The sequence below is a fragment of the Ursus maritimus genome, unplaced genomic scaffold (assembly GCF_017311325.1).
Source record: "Ursus maritimus isolate PB19 unplaced genomic scaffold, ASM1731132v1 scaffold_21, whole genome shotgun sequence".
Classification (NCBI taxonomy): Eukaryota; Metazoa; Chordata; class Mammalia; order Carnivora; family Ursidae; genus Ursus; species Ursus maritimus.
In genome coordinates this window covers 40232059-40252977 of record NW_024424564.1, presented here as the reverse complement: position 1 = coordinate 40252977, position 20919 = coordinate 40232059, and the positions used below count along the sequence as shown (strand labels likewise).

At 48.8% G+C, this 20919-nt stretch overlaps 1 protein-coding gene across 2 annotated transcripts in view; it reads left to right on the top strand.

The window, feature by feature from the left end:
* APPL2 (adaptor protein, phosphotyrosine interacting with PH domain and leucine zipper 2) overlaps positions 1 to 20919 on the top strand; it is a 51382-nt gene that overhangs the window by 9907 nt on the left and 20556 nt on the right. For both annotated transcript variants that reach the window (XM_040637414.1, XM_040637413.1), the window contains exons 3-9: positions 9087 to 9146; positions 9715 to 9786; positions 12705 to 12792; positions 15770 to 15811; positions 15928 to 15986; positions 16731 to 16877; positions 20633 to 20715. In XM_040637414.1, the coding sequence (XP_040493348.1) occupies positions 9087 to 9146; positions 9715 to 9786; positions 12705 to 12792; positions 15770 to 15811; positions 15928 to 15986; positions 16731 to 16877; positions 20633 to 20715 (551 nt within the window). The remainder of the gene's footprint in view (positions 1 to 9086; positions 9147 to 9714; positions 9787 to 12704; positions 12793 to 15769; positions 15812 to 15927; positions 15987 to 16730; positions 16878 to 20632; positions 20716 to 20919) is intronic.

Here is a 20919-nt window from a genome sequence, read left to right as displayed (position 1 = left end):
CAAAATATCTGCCGTAATTTTGTTTGTGGTTTTTTTTTTTTTTTGGAGAGGTTAAAATTTTTTAAATCTTTTAAGAATGGATTTATTAGGGTCTTACAGTGAAATTTACTTAGGTAATCTCATTGCGAATATCGTGGTGAGAAAACAGAGAGCGGTGAAATGTCCCCAGCAGCATTAGCGAAACCCAGCAGTTCTTGGAATCTGTCTCCTCCAACAGATAAAGAACCTCTGTAGTTAGTGCCTTCAGTCTGGATAGAATTTTTTTCCTTCTTTTTTTTTTTCTTTAAGTAAATTTTGGGTGGATTTTTTTGAAGTGAGAACCATGGTTAAAGCCCTTTCATTTTCCTTCAGCAAACCAGGCTTATTCAAACATAGTTCTGTCTCTACAACTGTTCTTAAACCTGGAATACAGAACTACAGATCCTAAAAACAAAAAGCCCAAATTGGAGGTGGGAATAGTATCTTTTCAAATTGGGGTAATAGGTAACAGGAGGTGATAGGAGTAAAATATTTTGAAGAGAAGATACACACAAATTGGGTATTATAAAGAAAAATTTCTTTAGAAATGATGATAACAGTTGCTTGAACAACATGAGTTTGAATGGCACCGGTCTATTTATACATGGATTTTTTAAAAATAAATACAGTACTGTAAATGTATTTTCTCTTAAGACTTTCTTTTTTTTGGTAAAGATTTATTTTAGAGCACGAGACAGAGTGAGCGCTCACACACAAGTTAGGGGAGGGGCAGAGGGAGAGGATTCCCCGCTGAGCGCGGAGCCCAAAGGGGCTTGATTGCAGGACCCTGAGATCATGACCTGAACCAAGACTAAGAGTTGGGTGCTTAGCCAACCGAGCCACCCGGGGGATTTTTTAAATAACATTTTCTTTTCTCCGGCTTATTTTATTGTAAGAATATAGTATATAATACATATAACATACAGAATTTGTGTTGACTGTTGATGTTGTCAGTAAGGCTTCTGGTCAGCCGTAGGCTATTAAGTTTTGGGGCAGTTAAAAGTTAGATGCAGATTTCTGGGTGTACAAGTTGGGGCAGGCCCCTCTAACCCCTGCTTTGTTCAACGGGCCCCTGTATAGAGATCTCAAGCTAAGCTAGCTAATGCAGCACCTTCTGCGAAACAAAATGGGAGGAGTGGGCTTCCAGGAGTGTGAGCTTATTATAGCGCCAGGGAAGGATTTGGAAGGCAGATAGGGTCAAAACTGCGTATTTTAATAATAGAAATAATAGTCTCCGTTTATTGGGCACAGAAACTACCATACGCTAGGCTCGGCGTCTCCTTTGTAGGATCTCATTTAGCTTTCATAAGAAAGGAGAGGCGTTACTATAGCGTGTGTTCGCAGATCAGTAAACCAAGACTCAAGTTATATATTTTGCGTGATATCACGGTGACAGAACTAGAATTTGCACTCAGGTCTTTGACTCGAAGATCTGTACTCTCACCCTGAGCCACTGTGCTCTACTCTTTTGACATACTGACCTCCAGAAGTGGCAGCAGAGGCTGAGGAAGTAGGAGCTTTCCACGGTGGTTCTTGTCACTATAGGACAGGCACACAGCTGTGGAGCACGGCAATTCCCCTTTCGCTGTGGGTTCGCTTTCCCACGTTCCCATTACCCACAGTCAGCTGCAGTCTGGAAGCAGGTGCTGCTCCTCCGGACGTACCGTCAGAAGGTCACTAGTAGCCTGGTGCCACATCATGGCCCTCATTCCATCTCACCACGTAGGCATCATCATCTCACATCATCACAAGACGGAGGATGAGTACAACACGACGAGATATTTGAGAGAGAGACCACGTTCACATAGCTTTTATTACAGTATACAGTTGGCCCTTGAACAATGCAGGGGTTGGGGTGCTGACCCCCAACACAGCTGAAAATCCTCATACAACTTTTAACTCCCCCAAAGCTTAGCTAGTAATGGCCTACTATTGACCAGAAGCCTTCCAGTGACATAGTTGATTAACACGTATTTTGTATGTTGTATATGTGTATACTGTACTCTTAAAGTAAGCTAGAGAAAAGAAAGCATTATTAAGAAAATCACAAGGAGGAGAAGATACATTTATAGCACTGTATGTATGTATGTATTTATTTATTTATTTATTTATTTTTAAAGATTTTATTTATTTATTCGACAGAGATAGAGACAGCCAGCGAGAGAGGGAACACAAGCAGGGGGAGTGGGAGAGGAAGAAGCAGGCTCATAGCGGAGGAGCCTGATGTGGGGCTCGATCCCATAACGCCAGGATCACGCCCTGAGCCGAAGGCAGGCGCTTAACCGCTGTGCCACCCAGGCGCCCCACTGTATGTATTTATTGAAAAAAATTTGCATGTAAGTTGACCTGGAACAGTTCAAGCTCATGTTGTTCAGGGGTCAACTGTATTGTTGTAATTCTTCCATTTTGTTATCATTGTGAATCTTTCACTGTGCCTAATTTATAAATTAAACTTTATCATAGGTATGTATGTGGAGGAAAAAACAGCATATGTAGGGTTCAGCACTAGCCACAATTTCGGGCATTCACTGGGGGCCTGGGAATGTGTCCCCCAGGGAAACGGAGCCCCACTGTATGTGAGAGGTGGAGGTCAATTCCTTTTTGTATCTTGAAGTGACTTCCCTTGTTGAATTAGTTTTTATGCATAATTGTTTTAGTCAGTGCATTTTAATAGCCCTGAAAACCAGTCAAATTGAGGTTGATATGACAGGGACTGAAGAGAAATATGTATGTAGCTTAAGTGAGGGAGCAGAGAGCCTGAGTGGTTTCTAGAAACCGCTTCGGAGACCGGGATTCCTGCACTTGTTTTGCATGCAGGATCTACAGCTTTTCCTCATGATGGCTTTGACGGCATTCAGATTAGTATGAAAGATGATTCTGGGCGAGGCTCATTCACTTAGGTACAGGGGTTAAGTGTGTGGCCTTGAACTCATCAGATCTGAGTTCCAGTGCTGGCTTGGCCACTGTTCTGTGATGTTGGGAGGGTCACTTGTTTGCCTGAATTTCCTTATCAGGTAACAGAGACCGTAATCATGGCCGCCTAATTGATTGTTGTGAAGGTTAATAGAGTTTACCTGTGAAGGGCTAAGATCAGTTCCTGGCACGAAGGGCTCTGGATGTTAATCATCTCCTAAGTCTTATAATAACAATAGTTAAGATAGCACGTTATACTGGGACTGTTATTTGGGTTCAATGGGAGCTTGGTCCTCTGATCCTGACTTTGTTGACAGAGCAGTCTATACTTGCTCTCTTCCTCACTGGATATTTGATGCCCGTTCCTCAAGCCCCCTCGGTCTGGCCTCCCTCCTACCCTTGCCACGATGGGGGCTTATTGCCAAAATCGCAGCCTCTCCACCCTTGGGCCCTGGGCAAACACCTGATCCTTTAATGACACCCCCCTTGAAGCAGTTTTGCTTTGGTTCCTGTGACAAGGTCCCTTCTGGTCCCCTCCTGGTTCTCTGCCCGTCCTTCTAGGTCTTTCTCCTTTCTTGGCACACTGTTGCTGCCTACCCCTTAAGTCTTGGTTCTCCAGAATCGCAGTGGAATCCTCCTTTGCTCCATCTCCATTTGCTTCTAGATCTAAGATCCCTTCAGCAAGCCTGGCCATTTTGGGATCTGTTTCTAGTCTTTGTCTCTGGGTCTTTATGCAAGACATTTGCCTACTGGTTCTATGGGGAGTGAGGACTCAGATCTTACCCGATCTAGCACTCCCCTGATCCATCTTCCTGCCTTCGGGACGTGTCTTCCCCTTCCCGTCCCTCCTCCAGCCAAACCTCCCTCCCTCCCTATCTTCATGTGCTTCCCTGGCTCCCAGTGCAGATGAGTTTGAACTCCTCAGCAAGGTGCGCAAAGCTCTTCACGAACTGAGTATCAGGCTACTCCTCTAGCCTCGTGCTTGGCTGTTCCAGAATATGCCAGGCCCTCCACATGTCTTGAGACTTGGCTCTGCCATTCCTGCAAACGGCCTTCCCGGCTTTAAGACCTCACCTCAGAGGTGTCTCTGGCACCTTTCCTTTCTTCCTGCTCTCCCTTCGCAGCAGCCGAAGCTCGCCTGTGCGCCCGGCTGCCCCTGACACTTGTTGATCTGAGCACTTCCGGTGCAGCGAGTGCGGTTTCCGCATCCCTCCGGACCATGAGATCCCAGAGCGCAGACTCTGTCTCCACTGCCCGCACCAGGCCTGGCCCCTCTGAGTGTTGGAGCCGTGGGTGTCATAGGTGTGGAGTAAAGGACTGAGTTGGGGACATCTGCAGATGAACGCCAGCGCAGCCCAGCCGTGTGCTTTGTCATCACTCCCAAATCCCTGCAGGTCCTCTGCGTCCTAGCCCCGGGTGCTGTCGTCCATCAGTCATCCTACTGGAGGCCGGTTTCCTTTGCTTTTGCCTCCTTCCTCACGCGCTGCATGCTGTTTTGGCCTCAGAAATACTTCTCAGGCCTCCACCCCTTCTGCACGTTCTGCGTCGGGCTCAGACCGTTCTCATCCCTCACTCGACCTCTTCAGGTGGTCTCCCGACCCTCTTCCGTGCCCTTCAGTGCTCCTGTCCACGACAGCCATGCTTGAGTTTTCCTCTGCTTGTGTCGGATCTTGTCACTCTCCTGCCTGTTCCGTTGCCTCCAGGGTAACCTCCCCGCCCCCAGCGGGCACCTCTCACGGCCTGCCCCCCAGCACAGTGTCCTGCCTTCATTCCTTGAGCTCCTCACTACTCCTGGGCGTGGCCCAGCTCGAGGGCTCCTGGACCCTGGCTTTGTGGTAAGCACGTGGCGACTGAGACTTTCCACAACTGGGCTCGAGACAACATTGCTGGGATGGAAGCAAGGGCCTCCGTGGTGACTTTGGCCCCAGTGGATGTCCTCTGCCCCTGCTCCCGGCCTCTCCATTGCCGTTCACCATACATGTGCCGCCAGCAGGGGCCTTTTGGGTGGCTTGGGGTGACAGTGACAATTCCATGAGCGCTCCGTGCCACCCCAAGATAAACAGTCCTTTGCTAAAAGTTGATTTTCCTTTTAGGTTTGCTGACCACTGGTATTTCTGCCTTGGCAGAAGTTTCCGTGAAGTTTCCATCTAATATAGGAGATGCTGTCAGTAAACACTTCCGCAGGTTATCTTTTTAAAGGATTCTTAGGAGGCATTAAATAGCATAGTTAATAGCCAAAGACCGGTTCCAGAATGTCGCAGAAATCTGACTCGTAGAACTCCATTTAGAGTCTAAATTTTAGGCCACCTCTGTTGCTGAACCACAGCTAGACAAGCGTGGGATTTATGTTCCTATCCAGAGGCCCAGCGAGACAGGTTTGCACTTTGGATTGGAAATAGCATAGTGTTAAAAACGTGGTATTTAGATTTCAAGTCCGGCAGATCTGCTTTGGGTCTTTGCCTTGCCGGATATTAGTTGTGATTTTAGAAAGTTATTATCCTTTCTGAGCCTTTGTCTCCTCGCTTGTAGAATGAGAATGGTATAGTCCTTACCTGATAGGTGCATCGTAAGGATTAAATGTGATAATATATGAAAAGCACTTAACAGCCCCATCAGGTACCTAGGAAAGCCTCACTGAGGGTTAGCAGCTGTCTGCGTTACTGCTGTTGCTAATATTTACTCTGCACCCAAGCTCCGGTTCTGCAAGGCTTGTTGCAGAGATAATTGTGTGGGCTGACCTCACAGGGTGTGGATTAATGGGCTAATGTTGGCAAAGCATTTCACAAAACCTCTGTGTACCATAGATTAAGTGTGAGTAAGATTAAAGTTGGTCTAGTTCAAAAGATTTTTCACGGCCTGTGTTCTGCACAGAAGTTCACTTCTTTTCAGGGCCGGTGACAGGCCATTTTGGACCTGTCGTTTGTTCCCCGTGCGATCATACCGGCAGAGCAGAATCTTGTAGCCTGAAATCACACACATCTGAAAATACACAGCATTTTCACGGGGTATTTCTGGGAGAGACTTGGTGGAGTCCAGCTGTATGCAGTAGCTGTGGAAATCAGCAGATGAATGCTGTGCCCCCTTGTGGCTCTGTGCCGGGGGACCGGAACCGCCCCCCCCCCCCCAGTAGCCTGGGTGCAGCGTGACGCTGGCAGTGCCCTGGCAGCCTTTTCCATTCCATCTGGAGTGTTTACCACTAAGTGGTAGAGACGAATTCAAGTAGCCTGTGCTTCTTGCTTAGTTTGAAGGCAGGGAGGGCAGTTATCATGTCTGTTGACCAGTCTCTAAAGGATGCAGATATGGGGCAGTAATATTTTAGATTAGCTAAAATAAAGAATGACTTAAGAGAGTAGAAAATGGGGGCACCTGGGTGGCTCAGTCGATTAAGCGTCTGCCTTTGGCTCAGGTCATGATCCCGGGGTCCTGGGATCGAGCCCCGCATCGGGCTCCCTGCTCTGTGGGGAGCCTGCTTCTCCCTCTCCCTCTGCCTGCTGCTTGTGCTTTCTCTCTCTGCCTCTCAAAATAAATAAAATCTTTTTTAAAAAAGGTAGAAAATGTTCCTTGAATTTGAAATATCGTAGCTCAATGGAGAGCCTCCTGAGGGTGGGTCTCTAGAGACATTCAGTGTCTAAAGCAGGGTCAGCAGTTTACACCCTTGGGCTGGCTTCCTGTTTTTATAAATGTTTAAATAAAGGAAGCCACGCTTATTCATTTCTCTCTTGTTTATGGCTGCTTTCATGTTCCAACAGCAGAGTGAGTAGTTGTGTCAGAGACCCCGTCCCAAAGTCATGTCTATCTGGCCCCTCAGAGGAAAAGTTTGTCAATTTAGGCTAGAGCGTAGGCTGCCTCAGCTCTTAGCAGGACTTGGGATCTTGGAGAGTAGTGTTTAAGTGTGTGGATCTCAGAATGGGACAGACTTGGGCTCACATCCCAACCCTGCTGCTGGTTAGCTGTGTGACCTTGGGCAAGTGTCTAAACCTTTCTGTGCCGCAGTTGCTTCATCTGTAAAATGGAGTTAATAATCAGAACCTACCTTATAGGGTTGTCAGAATGAAATGAGGTGATGCAGGGAATACACTTGGTGTGGCGTCTGCCATGGGTTAAGTGCTCTCCGTGTCAGTTGCTGTTGTTAGGATGATTCTGGAGGTCTGCAAATCCCAGTCCACGTCGTGCGGCCCCCAGGCAGATGCTGAAGTAGCTTGAGCAAATCCAACTTAAACCGTCCGTGATAACTCGGAGAAGGGGAGCAAGGGATTTTCTGATGCAACAGGCTGTCAGCCCAGTGAGTGGGCCAAGACTCTTGTTCCCGTGCATTCTGACCTTTCAGACCGCACTGCTGGAGATGATCGGCAGGCAGTATTTCTCGGCTGATTGCTTCATGCCTGTCCACTCTTGGTATTTTATTGTACCCTCCCCATTGTGATGTTACTTTGGGTATGAAGTATTTTCCTCTGATTCCACGTACTGTATTAAACCGGGAATTTAGGTGAGTTTGCTAACCTTGTCTGTGCACTCATCCATCACACGTTTGTTGAGAGGCTGCTGTGTGCTGGGAGCTGTCACACCCCCTCCCTCAGTGCGGGGCCTAGTGCTCGTGCATCTGTCCACCTGCCTTCCTCTTGACTCTTTGGCCGTCAGCTCTGGTTTGTTTTGAAAGGAGTGGCACCCTGGTAGGATGCCACAGCCGGGAACTCTTACTATTATATGCTGGGTTTTATTCTGGGGGAAAAGGGAGAGAGCCATGTTTCAGGATCAATTAATGCCCGTTCCTTGAGGCCAATGAAGAAAGTCAGGGAACAGGTTGGCTAGCTGTCAGCAAAGAGGGCTGAAAAAAGTAGGATTAGGACTTTGATGGGTCTTGCAAAGGAAAACCACAATCAAGAAAACAAGCTTCTGCAGAGTTCAGGCCTTGCCCCTAAAGGGACAGCAAACCCAGGAGAATTAGAAAGTAAGTCTAGGCCACCGACAACCCGTGCCCTCCCCTCCTTCTCTCCAGTCAGACCCTGGGGCTCTGCCGCTCTGTTGGGAGTGAGTCCCGAATCTGAAGAGAGGCTTTCACTAGCTCTAGAAACGGAAGACCCGTGTTCTAGGCAGAGGGCTTCGACTGTGGGAGGCTACTGGCGGAACACTGCCCCACAGCCAGAGATGAGAGGGATAAGTCAGAGAAGAGGAAGAGGAACAATACAGGCCAGTGAAAAGTGGCATGAAACGGGCCTCCCGGGACAGTGCAGCTGTGTCTCTGTGTCCCCACCCAGCAGGACAGACCTAGCCTTCTTGGGTTTGCTGGATCTGATTATGTCCCAGTGCAGCTGAAGTTCCCGTTGCACTTAGAATACAGTCTAAACGTGGACCGTGGAGGCTCGCGTGCCCTCACTCTGCCTGCACGGCCAGGCTCGTCTCGCCTGCACCCCTTGCTCCGGCTACACTCGGCTCTGTCGCTCTTCAGAGAGGCTGTGCTACTCTTCCACATGCTGGTGCCTCCTTCTGGAAAGCTGGTTCCCGTGGCTAACTCCTCGTCTGTCTTCAGGGGTCCACTTAGAACCTCTCTTCCTTAGAGACCACCTGGGTCCTCCTGTTAGAACCTCCTGACAGGTCCATGATTTCCTTTGCGGTTCTCATCATGCTTGTAACTATTTTTTGATGTCTGCTTCCCCAGTAAATCCCATGAGGACGGGGACTGCGTCTTTGTTGGATGTTGGGCGCAGCATAATTGCTCACTACATTTTTTTTTTTAAAGATTTTATTTATTTGACAGAGACAGCCAGCGAGAGAGGGAACACAAGCAGGAGGAGTGGGAGAGGAAGAAGCAGGCTCCTAGCAGAGGAGTCTGACGTGGGGCTCGATCCCAGAACGCTGGGATCACGCCCTGAGCCGAAGGCAGACGCTTAACGACTGTGCCACCCAGGCGCCCCTACTCACTACATTTTTGTACCGACTCACCAGAAGGAGCAGTAATTTGTAGATGGTGGGGGGGGGTCAGCAAGCTTTAACCTTTTTAATTTGTTTTGGTCTTGTTTTCCAAATAATTCCTGAACAAACTGTTATTTTATAGACATACACATACGTTTTTTTATGGGATTCTCTGAAGTGACTTTTTTTTTGGTGACTATACATGTGTTGGACACACCTTACCTGCTTTTCTCTTCTCCCTGCAGAATGAGATGTGCCTGGCCACTCAACAGCTTTCTAAGCAGCTGCTGGCGTATGAAAAACAGGTAACTGGGTATTTATGTGACGCGTGATGCTGTGCTCGGGACTCTCGCAAGTGGAGTTCTTTAAGGAGTTCTCCAAGCGCATCCTTGAAAGGCTTTGATTTCCTCTTTCTTTTTTGTCCACTCCTGGGTTTTTGTTGTTGTTTGTTTGTTTTTGTCTTGCCTTTTCCCTTTCCCTGATAAATTCTAACTGGTGATTATCCCAGAGTCTTTATGATGTATTCTAATTAGCCTACAGAAGTCACCCACTGCCTTGAGGGTTCATGGTCTGAGGGGCTACATATGGATCAAATTCCAGGAAATAACCCAGTTCCAGGAAATAAACTCAAAGATGCCATTATGTCCGGACAGAAGGGTGACGGCCAAGAAAGGAATAGTCAGGGAGGGGCGATGGAGCACATCGCTGAGGCAGGACGAGGCGAGCGCACTCGTTTTCTGCAGGTAGACACTGTGGCGTGATGTGCGCTCAGGAGCAGAGTGGAGCAGGCGTGGAGGGCGGTGGGACGTGGGCGAGGCGGCAGCACTGACTCCCCAAGCGTTAACACCCGGGTCTTTTATTCTCTGGTCTTAGAATTTTGCTCTTGGCAAAGGCGACGAAGAAGTAATTTCTACACTCCACTATTTTTCCAAAGTGGTAGATGAGGTAAGATTGCAACGTGGCAAAATTTTATTTGGTTCTTTCTTGATCTTTCTTTCATCTTTGTGTTGGCCCAATTTCCGTTTTAGATATCTACTTAAATATCTAAGAAGATATCTCAACTTGTTGCTCTTCCAAAGCTCATGTCACAAGAAAGGTTGTATGCGATTATGTTTCTGGTTTGAGGAGAAAGCCTTTGTTATACATGAACAATGGACCAAGAGAAAGATTTCTGAGAATTCAGTTTCCTGAGAGAGTGTATTGGTTTCTCTGACTGCTTGTAATAAATTACAAGTAGGTGGCTTAAAACAATAGACATTTATTCTCTCCCAGTTCTGGAGGCCAGAAGTATGAAATCAAGTTGTTGGCAAAGCCAGGCTCCCTCCAAAGGCCTGAGGAGGAATCCTTCTCGGCCCCTTCCGGCTTCTGGTGGCCCTGGGCATCCCTTGGCATGTGGCCGCATCCCTCCAGTCCCTGCCTCTGCCTTCCCATGGCCTCCTCCCCATCCACTTCACCCCTTCCATCTGTGTCTTCTCTTCTCATAAGGACACTTGTCATTGGATTAGGGCATGCCTGGATAACCCAGGATGATCTCATTTCAGGTCCTTCATTACATCTGCGAAGACCTTGTTCCTAAATACATGTTCTGGATGGACATTCCTTTGGGAGAGGATGAGGGAGGGCACGATTCCCCCCACCACAAACGGTTGCATACAACTGTTCTTGTAGCTGTATTGTATAATACGTTTGGAACATTTTGAAAAACAGGTATTGTTATAAGAGAAGTACCTAAATCCGAGCTGGAGTAGACACTCCAGCTCAGAGGCTACTGGTGCTGAGCAGAGCCCTCTGCAGAACTGGCTCGGTATGAAATCGGTAGTTCACCTTTCAAGGAGCTTGCGGTACTTAGAGTAGAAAATTATAAAGAAGCGAAAGAGAATACGCAGGTGCCATTTAACTGTTAGGTCGCTGACGTAAAAGAGATACTGCCTTCAGTTTATAAAATGCGAAACTAGGGGCGCCTGGGTAGTGCAGTCGTTAAGCGTCTGCCTTCGGCTCAGGGCGTGATCCCGGTGTTCTGGGATCGAGCCCCACATCAGGCTCCTCCGCTGGGAGCCTGCTTCTTCCTCTCCCACTCCCCCTGCTTGTGTTCCCTCTCTCGCTGGCTGTCTCTCTGTCAAATAAATAAAATCTTTTAAAAAAAATAAAATAAAATGCAAAACTAATATTCATATAAAATACACCGATTGCATCGTCATTCATTCAACAAATCAACCCAACAAGTTGCTGTTCGTTCACAAACGCGCGTTGCGCACCTCCTGTGTAGTACGTGCTGTCCTAGGCACCGGGGATAGAACCGAGACCGCGCCATCCAGTTCTTTTTCTGCTTCCTCCTTTCCCCGTGACTCTGACTCTCTGCAAAACGTATGTTTAAAATGGATGGATAGCTTTTCCGGAAGAGGAGGAGCGTGAATGGAAAGAAGTGATTAGAAAGGAGCAAAAAGTAATTTTTTTGGACGTGAGGAGACGAATGTTTCCAGATTAACCATGAATAAGCAGCCCGGGGGGAGAAACAGCGTGTCGCACCCACTGAAGTCAGGTCTTTTCTTGACCAGAGCCAGTTGCTAAGGAAATGTGGTTAGTCCTCAAACCCCCAGAACCAATATTTCCAGTTTAAGATACTTACTTACAACCCTACTTTCTTTCATGGGCAGGACCGACGATTGTTTTGGTGGGGAGTGAATCATTCCCAAAGGATGGAAGGCTGGGAATGTGATCTTACAGGTGTATCATGTCCTCCCGGAAGCTGGGCCCCGTCAGAGATTCTCAAACAGGCCTCTTGGTGTGGCGACCTATGGGCGTGAAAGCAAAACTTTGCCAAATGCACACTGCGAAAAAGATTGCTGGGTGATTTCCCTTTGTTCACCAAGCAGGAATCCCAGAACGTCTTTAGCAATATCTGTGTTCGTTGCTGATGTCTAGACTACCAAACGTTTGAGCTTTGGGCAACTTCGTGAGCGTAAAGGCAGATTCTCTATCCAGCACAGGATAGGAGGATAGCCTGGTTCAGGTTCCAGTAGCCCAGGATGAAAATCCCAGCCATTCCTCCTCCTTGCTTTCTGGATTTGGAGTTGTTTGCCTCCCTGTTGCATGGGTATAATAAATAAGGCCTGACTGTCAGAGTGGGTAAGAACCAAGTGATAGAAAGCACGTAACGCTGGCACGCAAAAAAGTACTCAGAAGCGGTAGTGCTGAGGGGGGACGGCTTATTTCTTCACCATTTACAACAGGATTTAGAAAGGGCTTGACAAGGTGGAAGGAGAGAAAGACTCAGGAGCCGTTAAAATTACCTGGTGAGGAGGATTCCATCTGAATACAATCGTCTTGTTCTTTGAAAGAACATAGGCTTAGGATCTCAGGTGTCAGTGCGGAGCCTTCTTTCTCCAGCGTAGTTTCCAGGCCCACAGCTGCCGGGGTTTTAGGGTTAGGAGGCTCCCAGCAGGCCAGTCTTTCAAGTGTGACTTTGGCCATTCTGAGAGGGAGTGAGCGCATGGAGACCTGGCAAAGTGTGACCCGAGGTCAGTGCTCCTGGTGAGCTGTGTTCGCACAAGCACGTGAGCGCATCCTCCTCCGGCTGGTGTGGCTCAGCCTGAGAACACAAGCAGGGTTTGCATGGTACACGGACCGTAGCCGCGGGCTCGGAGACTCCTCGAGCAAACCCGACGGAGGCCAGCTCAGAACCTCGCGTTTAGTTTTGGTACCTCTAGACCTGTATCGTTTGCAGCTTTCTGAAGGGTTGTTTGCTAAGCAAGCGTAACAGAACTCGAACCACACGGAAGTGTTCAGTGTGATCCTGTGGGGAAATCAGTGTCTGTAATAGTGCGTATGATTTTTTTCAGTAAGATTTCTCTTTTTTTTTCCAGCTTAATGTTCTCCATACAGAGCTGGCCAAACAGTTGGCAGACACAATGGTTCTACCTATTATACAATTTCGAGAAAAGGATCTCACAGGTAAAGTTATTGAGTTCAGTGCCAATTACCTTCAAAACATCAATTCATTTCATAATTGCCCTGACTGTACTAATTTCTTTAAATATGTGCATCATTGAGAAATGCCCTTCTTTTTCTGAGCACTCCAGTTTAGCTAAATTTCATTGAATCCCCACTGTGTTCTTGGCTTGTCTAAAGGAGGTTACAGTCTAATGAGAAAACTGACTTGGAAACAGACAATCGTAACATCATGTGATGAGGGCAGCAGGACAGAGAGGTACAAAGAATAAAAACAGTACACAGAAAGGTGTGATTACCGTTTTGACATTAGGGTACCAGGGAGGGCTTCCTGGAGAAGGTGATCTTTGTGCTGGTTTTGAGAGATGAGTAAGTGTTTACCAAGGAGACAAAGATGGCAAGGTTTAGATTACTGGTTGGAGCATTTGTAGGAGTCATGCTGCTTTGGGGGAGCCATGAATGCTTTGTAATGTAAAGTGGGTGGCTTAGATAGGAACGGAGGGGCGGGGACTGTGCTTTACCTGTGCTAGACCCTGGCCTTCAGCCACGAACAAGGCAGACGAACTCCCTGTTCTCCTGGAGCTCACATTTTAGTGGGTGGGCAGACCTGGGACTGGTTCAGAGAACCTGGTTGCCCTTTTGGATTAATTTTGGTTCTTCAATGAGAAACCAAAACACAACTTTAGAGTAATTTTATATCTCTTGCAAGTCAAGGTAGTCAAAAAATGAATAAAAAAGAACCAAAAATCTTGATAAAAAAAGTAGTTGATATTACAGAAGGGAACCCAAACTTTCTAGTCTTTTTTGTTCTTTATGTCATTGAAAATATTCATTGCCTGGAGATTAAAGAATTGTATTTTCTAGAACACTGATGTAAAAAATTGCTGGCCAGAAAGTCTAAACCGAGTACCAAGAGATCTGTTCAGTACAGTACTTCCTCTTTAAGAGACCTGTTCAGTATAGTACTTCCCCTGGGTGGCTCAATCGGTTAAGTGTCTGCCTTCCGCTCAGGTCATGATCCTGGGTCCTGCGATGGAGTCCCTCCTCCAGGCTTCCTGCTCAGCAAGGAGTCAGCTTCTTCCTCTGCCTCTTCCCACCCCCCATCTCCCTCATGCTTGTTCTTTCGCTCTCTTGCTCTCAAATAAATAAAATATTAAAATATATATATATCACCTTAAAATGTAAAATTTATTCAGGCAGAAAAGATGCAGTACATCTTAAAGATGACGTTCCTTTCCCTCCTCACTTGGCAATTCCCTGTGATCACGTCACCTGAGGCTCTAGGGAGCAGGGGTAGACCTGGCATCAACGTTTGCCAAGGGCGGTTTGACAGCCCTGGAACCTGACACAGAACAATAAGTGATATGTCAGCTCATGTCAGGAGGAACCTTGCCTGAGCAGGATTCTTAGGGGGTTTGAGTGTTACTGATCTATAATTGCATGTAAATCCCAACCCCACACGCGGTCCTGTGCTGACCGTCCGGTACAAACAGAGTCTTACTGAGTGCATTTTCTCGTAAAGATTTTTTCTAAACAAAATCATAGAAATGTGTGGGAATATCATTTTAAAAACAAACTCTAAGTCTTTTAGACAGAAAATAATCACCCCCCCCCCAAGACCTACGTTGTCGGATCTGTGTCTTTCAGCGTTGTGTTGGAAGGCAGCGGGGGGCAGAGGGTGCCGGCAGCGGTAACCACCGGGCCTTCGTCAATCCTGAAGGGCTCACGTGTGGATTAGGAGTATTTGCCCAAGATGGCGATTTTTTAAGAGAATAAAACTATGTGTTAGTAGTAAAAAGAGAAGCATCTTAGGTATCTATGGAAACAGTGAATCAAAGTAACCTTCTCTGACAACACCAAACACACAAGTTTGAAGGGTTTAGCCCGGGTCGTACTTGAGTCAGCCTGAGAACCAGGTTAGAATCTGGCTTCCCCTCCGTGTGATGGTTTTTATCTGACTTTTTGCTGCCTTTTTCATTTATGCACCAATACAAGTACATATCTGAATGAAGAGAACACAACAAAAGCTACTAAGGAAGTTATTTGACCCAGGAAGTGAAAAACCCTGAAAGTGCTCCAATAGGAAGTAAAAGGGAGAGGGGGGAGGAAAGGGAAAGGCAGAAAGCAGCCCGATACCAGGAAGAGTAAGAATAACGTGAAGACAGGTTGAAAAGCTGGAGGCAGTCTTGAGGCAAACTGAAAAAGACATAAAAGGTATGAAAACGCTTTCCTTTGTTTGGTGAAGCAAAACTGGATTGTGGTAGAGTTGGAGAAAGTATCGCTTTCTTTTAGATATCTCTGTGTTTTTAAGTTTTTAACCTTGGACAGCCATCACCCTCGTTGACCTCCTTGTTTTTTCGGTCTTGGACTGTGTTACGCCTCTTCATGCGTGCGTGAAGGGTATGGCACCCACGGGGGTGAGAGCGGTGTTTTGTTGGCTTGTCACAGGTACCGTATCCTCCATGGCTTCAGCCTTTTTCATCAAAACAAGCACCCCATACTCCTTCATTAGTGGTGGCTTTGCAGGTGTTAAAACAGCCAGCAACAGGGCACTCCTAGGTTCTGGGTATGGTCTGGGTATTGTGAGGAAAGAGGTATTAAAACACTTGTTTTGGGGGGGCCAAAGAATCCGAGTTTAGGTGTATACTCCAGGTCTCCATGAAGAGTACCTGGCCACCACACACTGCAGCCCACATCCCCCAAGTGCCCTCTGCTTCACGGACCCCCGAATGCTATCTACGAGGAGTGGCCCAAAGGGCAGTCCGGGTCCCAAGTCTGGGAGGCAGCTGAAGCCACAAGCTCCAATCAGATCCAGATTCCCAGCCAGGAGGCCAGAGCCCTGAGAGGGCAGAGGCCTTGACGAGGTGCTCCCAGAGCCTTCCTCCTTCCACACATAGACTTTCTTGGGGAAGCACAGAGCTCTGGGTTGGCATATTTTATTTTTCTTCGCTCTAAGATGTTTTTTTTTTCTCTTGTTCAGAGGTTAGCACTTTAAAGGATCTTTTTGGACTCGCCAGTAACGGTAGGCATCCTCTCTGTTGTTGGCGCGTGGGTTTAGTATGCATGTGGGTGAAGATGCCGAATGAATGTGCTCACCTTTCAGCCCACCTGGGTGCTAAAACGCCTCTTTATTTTTAGAGCATGACCTCTCAATGGCAAAATATAGCAGGCTTCCCAAAAAAAAGGAGAACGAGAAGGTAAGAATACCTACCTGATATGTTGTTTTTCACCTCGTTTACCTCAGCTCCTTTTCTAAGTTCCTGCTGCGAATTCATGGCACGGAGGGTACCCTGATGAATTCTTTCTCTTCTTTCATATACATAAATTTTTAATTACTTATTCTAAATCTCATAAGTAGTCTTTAACCTCCCTATTCTAGCTTTTCAAACTGGTTTATTAAACACCAACTTGGAACCATCGTAAAATTACACTTGCACAGTGATTTCACCTCAAGCTTGGTCCCTCATGCTTGTCTGCCTCATACGTATTCAGGTCACTTGAATTTCTTGCCCTGGGTGTTGATTCTGCTTCTTTAACTCGTGCTTTTTTGCTACTGTAGATGATATTGAACATTTTAATGCATCTAAATTCCTACTTCTATTGCATGATTTCCTTGGGCTAAATTATATCCTTGGAATACAATCTTATGACTGAACTAAAATGTTTGTGGCTTTCAGTGCATGCCACCATATTGTTCTCCTAAAGGATCGGAGAGTAATTGGCTTCACCCCGGGGCAGCCCCACAAGCGCGGAGAGGCTATTACTTTGGTATTTTTAACTGGGAGTTTTTAAAACATAAGGTGAAACCTTATCTATGTTTTATTGTATTGGTCACAGAAATGGGTCTCATGAGTCAATGCACACTGTTGAAGCTTCATGCTCTTACAGAATTGCCACGTCCGTCAGACAGCCTGATGTTTTTCTTTCCACCTCTCACCCAGGTGAAGACGGATGTCGTGAAAGAGGTGGCGGCCGCGCGGCGGAAGCAGCACCTCTCTTCCCTTCAGTACTACTGCGCCCTCAACGCGCTGCAGTACAGGAAGCGCGTGGCCATGATGGAGCCCATGATAGGCTTTGCCCATGGACAGGTAGGCCGTGCCCTTCCCCTGAAGCCTGAGATCTGAGCCAGCTGGGGAGAACAGCTTGGCGTTCCTGCTGAGCTAGTGTTTGCGAGAAACTGAAGCATCATCAGAGAAAGAAACACGAACGCACCACCTCCCTGGAACCTTCCTTAGATTCAGCACATGGAGAGCTTCCAGGTGGGCTGGACTCATTAGGCTGTGCGTGCCAGCAGTGATGGCCTCGATCCCAAGTCTCCCAAGGGGAGGGGCTGGCATGGCCCTTGGTCTCTGAGCCAAGTGAGAGCCAGGCCTGGTCTGATGTTCTGAGAAGCAGCCGACTGCTCGGGTTGGTGGAGCTGGGCCTACAGTTTAGGGACCCCCGCACATTCCCCTGCCGCTCTGTGTGGAGGGTCACCGTCAGCTGGGCTGTTCTCGTTGCTGAGGTCATTGCTGGCACCTTGGCATGTGGGGCATGGCGAAGCGTTACTGCTGTTGGCTGAAGTCTCTGTCCAGGATGTATGCGGCCGCTTCCCCCAGTTAGTGGGCTCCTGAACATTCGTCTGTCAACATTCTCGAGTGGCACCCGCCTGGCAGGGATAGGAGTGAGGGTTCATATGAGGCAAATGGCACCACCCCTCCCCTCCATCCCTGCCCTGATCTAGCCCCACTTTCGTGGACTTAAACACCTCACCCCAGCATGCAGAAAACACACCTGGGAATCTTCTCTCAGTTGACAATCTAGGAGCAGAAAGGGACGTCAGGAAGCAGAATGTTGAGAAGAAAAAAAAGTCAGCGACTTTTTAAAACTCCACATGTGTGAGCATCTATTCTTTTTTAATACATGTAAAAAAAATACATATATTTCAAAAAACACAGCATCAGTAGCATTCAGGGGAAAGGGGATCAAGAGAGGATCTTAGGCATTCAGGCTCCGTGATCTGTCTTAATGTGGCTGTGACATCGAATGGCGAGGTAACTCAGGTCGGCTTAGCCTTCGGAGGTGCCGTGTAAATACAGTGCTATAATTTGTGTCATTGCGTAAAGCTGGGTTGACCCCAAAGCTAGCTCTGTCCAGCGCGGGCTCCGGTCCCCCGGCAGCGTCCAGCCTCCTCGCGGTGGGCGCCGGTGCCGCGTCCCTCCTTCCTTAGTCATTGCACCCCTGCCCGGCGGAGGGCCTGGCCGCGCTGGAGAACACCTGTCCTGCCTTCGCTCTCTCTCAGTGACGCCTCCTGTCATGTCCGTCCTCCCGGGATGGACAGTCCAGGCCTGTGGAGCAGGAATCCCAGCTCCAGGGTCAGAGGCCCAGGGTCAGAGAGGGGCCTGGACTGAGCCTCAGAAAGCGGAGCAGCTGCGGGCTGAGCAGTCAGTGGTTGGGGTGCCTGGTTAGTTAGGTAGGGGCCTCACGAGGTCTAAGGGATGGACTTGTTCCTGGCGGCTTTCGTCTGTTCCTCCTTAAGGACCACACCCGCTTCTCCCAGCCTGCGCTAAGTGAACGCTGCCCACTGCCTGGTGGGGAGAGGGGGCTTGGGGAGAGGGGGCCCGACTGTGGGAGCACCCCACCCCCACCCCAGGCTTGGGGACACGGAGCAGAGCAGCACACCGTCATTGTTAGGTGGCTACAGCAGCATTTTTGAGGATTGAGGATGGTATGTTTCAGTTTTCATGTGCAAAGTACCCAGATTTCAAGACACAAGACCAAATATTCCCTCCCCCTGCAGACTTCAAATCCTGCCGAAAGCTGTAGCTCCTTCACTTAGACCAGTTGTTGTCTAACCGCATGAATCTTTTGGATGATTCCAAAGCATTCATTCTCCATCTGCCTCATCAGCCCTTTTAAATCGGCGTTGACTACGCGTCCACCGTTGTTAGCTGATGGCCGTCTGACCACTGTACTTCCTGCGCCTCAGGAAGGCACGAGAATCTGGCTCCTTGGATGATGTGGCCCTGAGTCAGGCTTCTTGGCCCCACCCACTGCAGTGCAGACTCTTTGACTCCAGTTTTGCCTTCCCTGGTCCTTGTTAAACGGGTCTGCCCTGAAATCACGACTCATTCGTCATGCCTGAAACCAACTGAGGTCTTGCAGGCTGTGCACAGGTTTGTGAGATCAGAGAAACCAAGTCCAGGGTAGTATTCACAGGGGAGCTCCGATGCAAGGTGGCTGGAGAAGCCAGGATCTCATCCCTCCCTTCCATTCCTTCAGATCAGACTGTCTGCGGGATTGCAGGGCCCCCCCCCCGGCCCCGCCCCAGGAGCTTACACAATAGCACAGGAGCTAAGACATGGAATTCTGAGTCTAAATTCTGAGGAGTTCAGGGAGGGGCAAGAGAGGAAACCCACTGTGAGGCTGTGTCCTTAGAAAGCAGAAGGCTCCTCGAACAGACTTTGCTACTGGAGGTTTCAGAGACTCAGAATGGCATTTACTGTTCTGATCTCTGTATGATTAAAAGATCATGGGGCCAGAGCTGCTCCCCGCATGATTACCTTGCGTTAGGATAATTGTGATCATCCGCTGTTTTTATGCTGTGAAAAAGAAGGGCGTGGGGGTACAGACTTCTCCAGGATGTAAGCATGACAGCACCTGCCACCTCACTGGGGTGCGCGGTCGGGTTCTGTACCCACCACCCAGGGCAGGGGCCGCTCCAGATCAGACCATGAGCTGGCATGAAGGGTGGGAAAGACAAAAATACCCACCTCCAAAGCTGAGCGTTTTCTCCCTTGTTTCATGACTCGGGCTTGCAGCTCTTACCTCTCTGTGATCAGGCACGTGAGATGGAGCAGGTCACGCCTAGTATTCAGATTTTTTAAAGCCTTGGCCGCGGAAGGAAATGGAGACTTGAGCTTCGGGGCTGGATGGTTACAGATGTCAGTAATGCACAGGGGTGGCCCCTCTTCCCTCTGTGAGGCAACCCAGACTGTCTGGGAAGTGAATACCCCAGAGTCACCGGAAGTAAGGACTTCCTTCTGTCCGTTCCCCAAAAGCCAGCAATTGAAGTTTTATTTTCACGGGAGATGGAGCCTTCCTTGGGCCACACTCCCCTGAGCGGAGAGAGCCCGCATCCCAGGATGCTGGGGGCCAGAAGGGAGCTCACCCGCGTTGAGCCCCTCTTCGAGCCCAGAGCTCTGCTCCCTCTTCACACCCACAGCCCCTCTGGGTTGATGTCAGGGTTGGAAGAGCCGCTAAGGGTCTTCAGCCCAGTTTCCCCTCGGCAGTGTCCCAGAGGTATCCTCTGTCTGGCTCTGTTCTGAGTGGCGCAGCTCGTTGACCGGAGTCAGGCGGCCTTCAGGGTGCGCTCCTCTGATCACCCGCCGCGCCCTACACCCCATGCTCGTCCAGTTCTGGCTGGGGCTGTGCATGTCAGGTGTCACACCCTAGGGAGCCCCTGGAGATGCAAAGGTGGAGACCTACTCCTTGCCCCCCACAAGCTTTCTATCTAGAATTCACAGAGCAAAAGAGCTGATGACTATCGGAGATAATTGTCAGGAGTAACTACTGACACACCTGGTCTGGGATGTGCCAAGCGGTGAACTCCCATTATCCCTGATGTTTCCGGTCTTTCAGTAAGAGAGCTCAGTCCCAGCACCCCCGGTTCTGCAGCGCGCTGGGGCTTTGGGAGGAACTCCGCTGCTGGGGGGCGGGGAGCTCGGCAGAGGCACACGGAGCACGAGCACGTGGTGGGGCCAGCCAGCCAGGGTCGCCACCCCGCAAGGCCAGTCCCACGCTGGATGCACTCACTGATCACCTTTCCTAGATGACCTTCAGAACATCACATTCTGTCTTACAGATTAACTTTTTTAAGAAGGGAGCAGAGATGTTTTCCCAAAACATGAACAGCTTTTTATCCTCAGTTGCGGACATGGTCCAAAGGTAAGGCAGCACGCCACTCTGGGTCCTGCGGGCCCTTGCCTTTCCTGCTGAATCCATCCCTCTGGGAGGTGGGAGGGTCCCCTGGAGCCCTGCCACCGCCACCATGGGAACTCTGAGCAGTGGGCCCCCTTCTTAGCTGCCGGTATTCGGGATACTGAGGTTGGAAAGTAATGCCTTCTGCCGTCCCCCCCCCCCCCCCCCCCC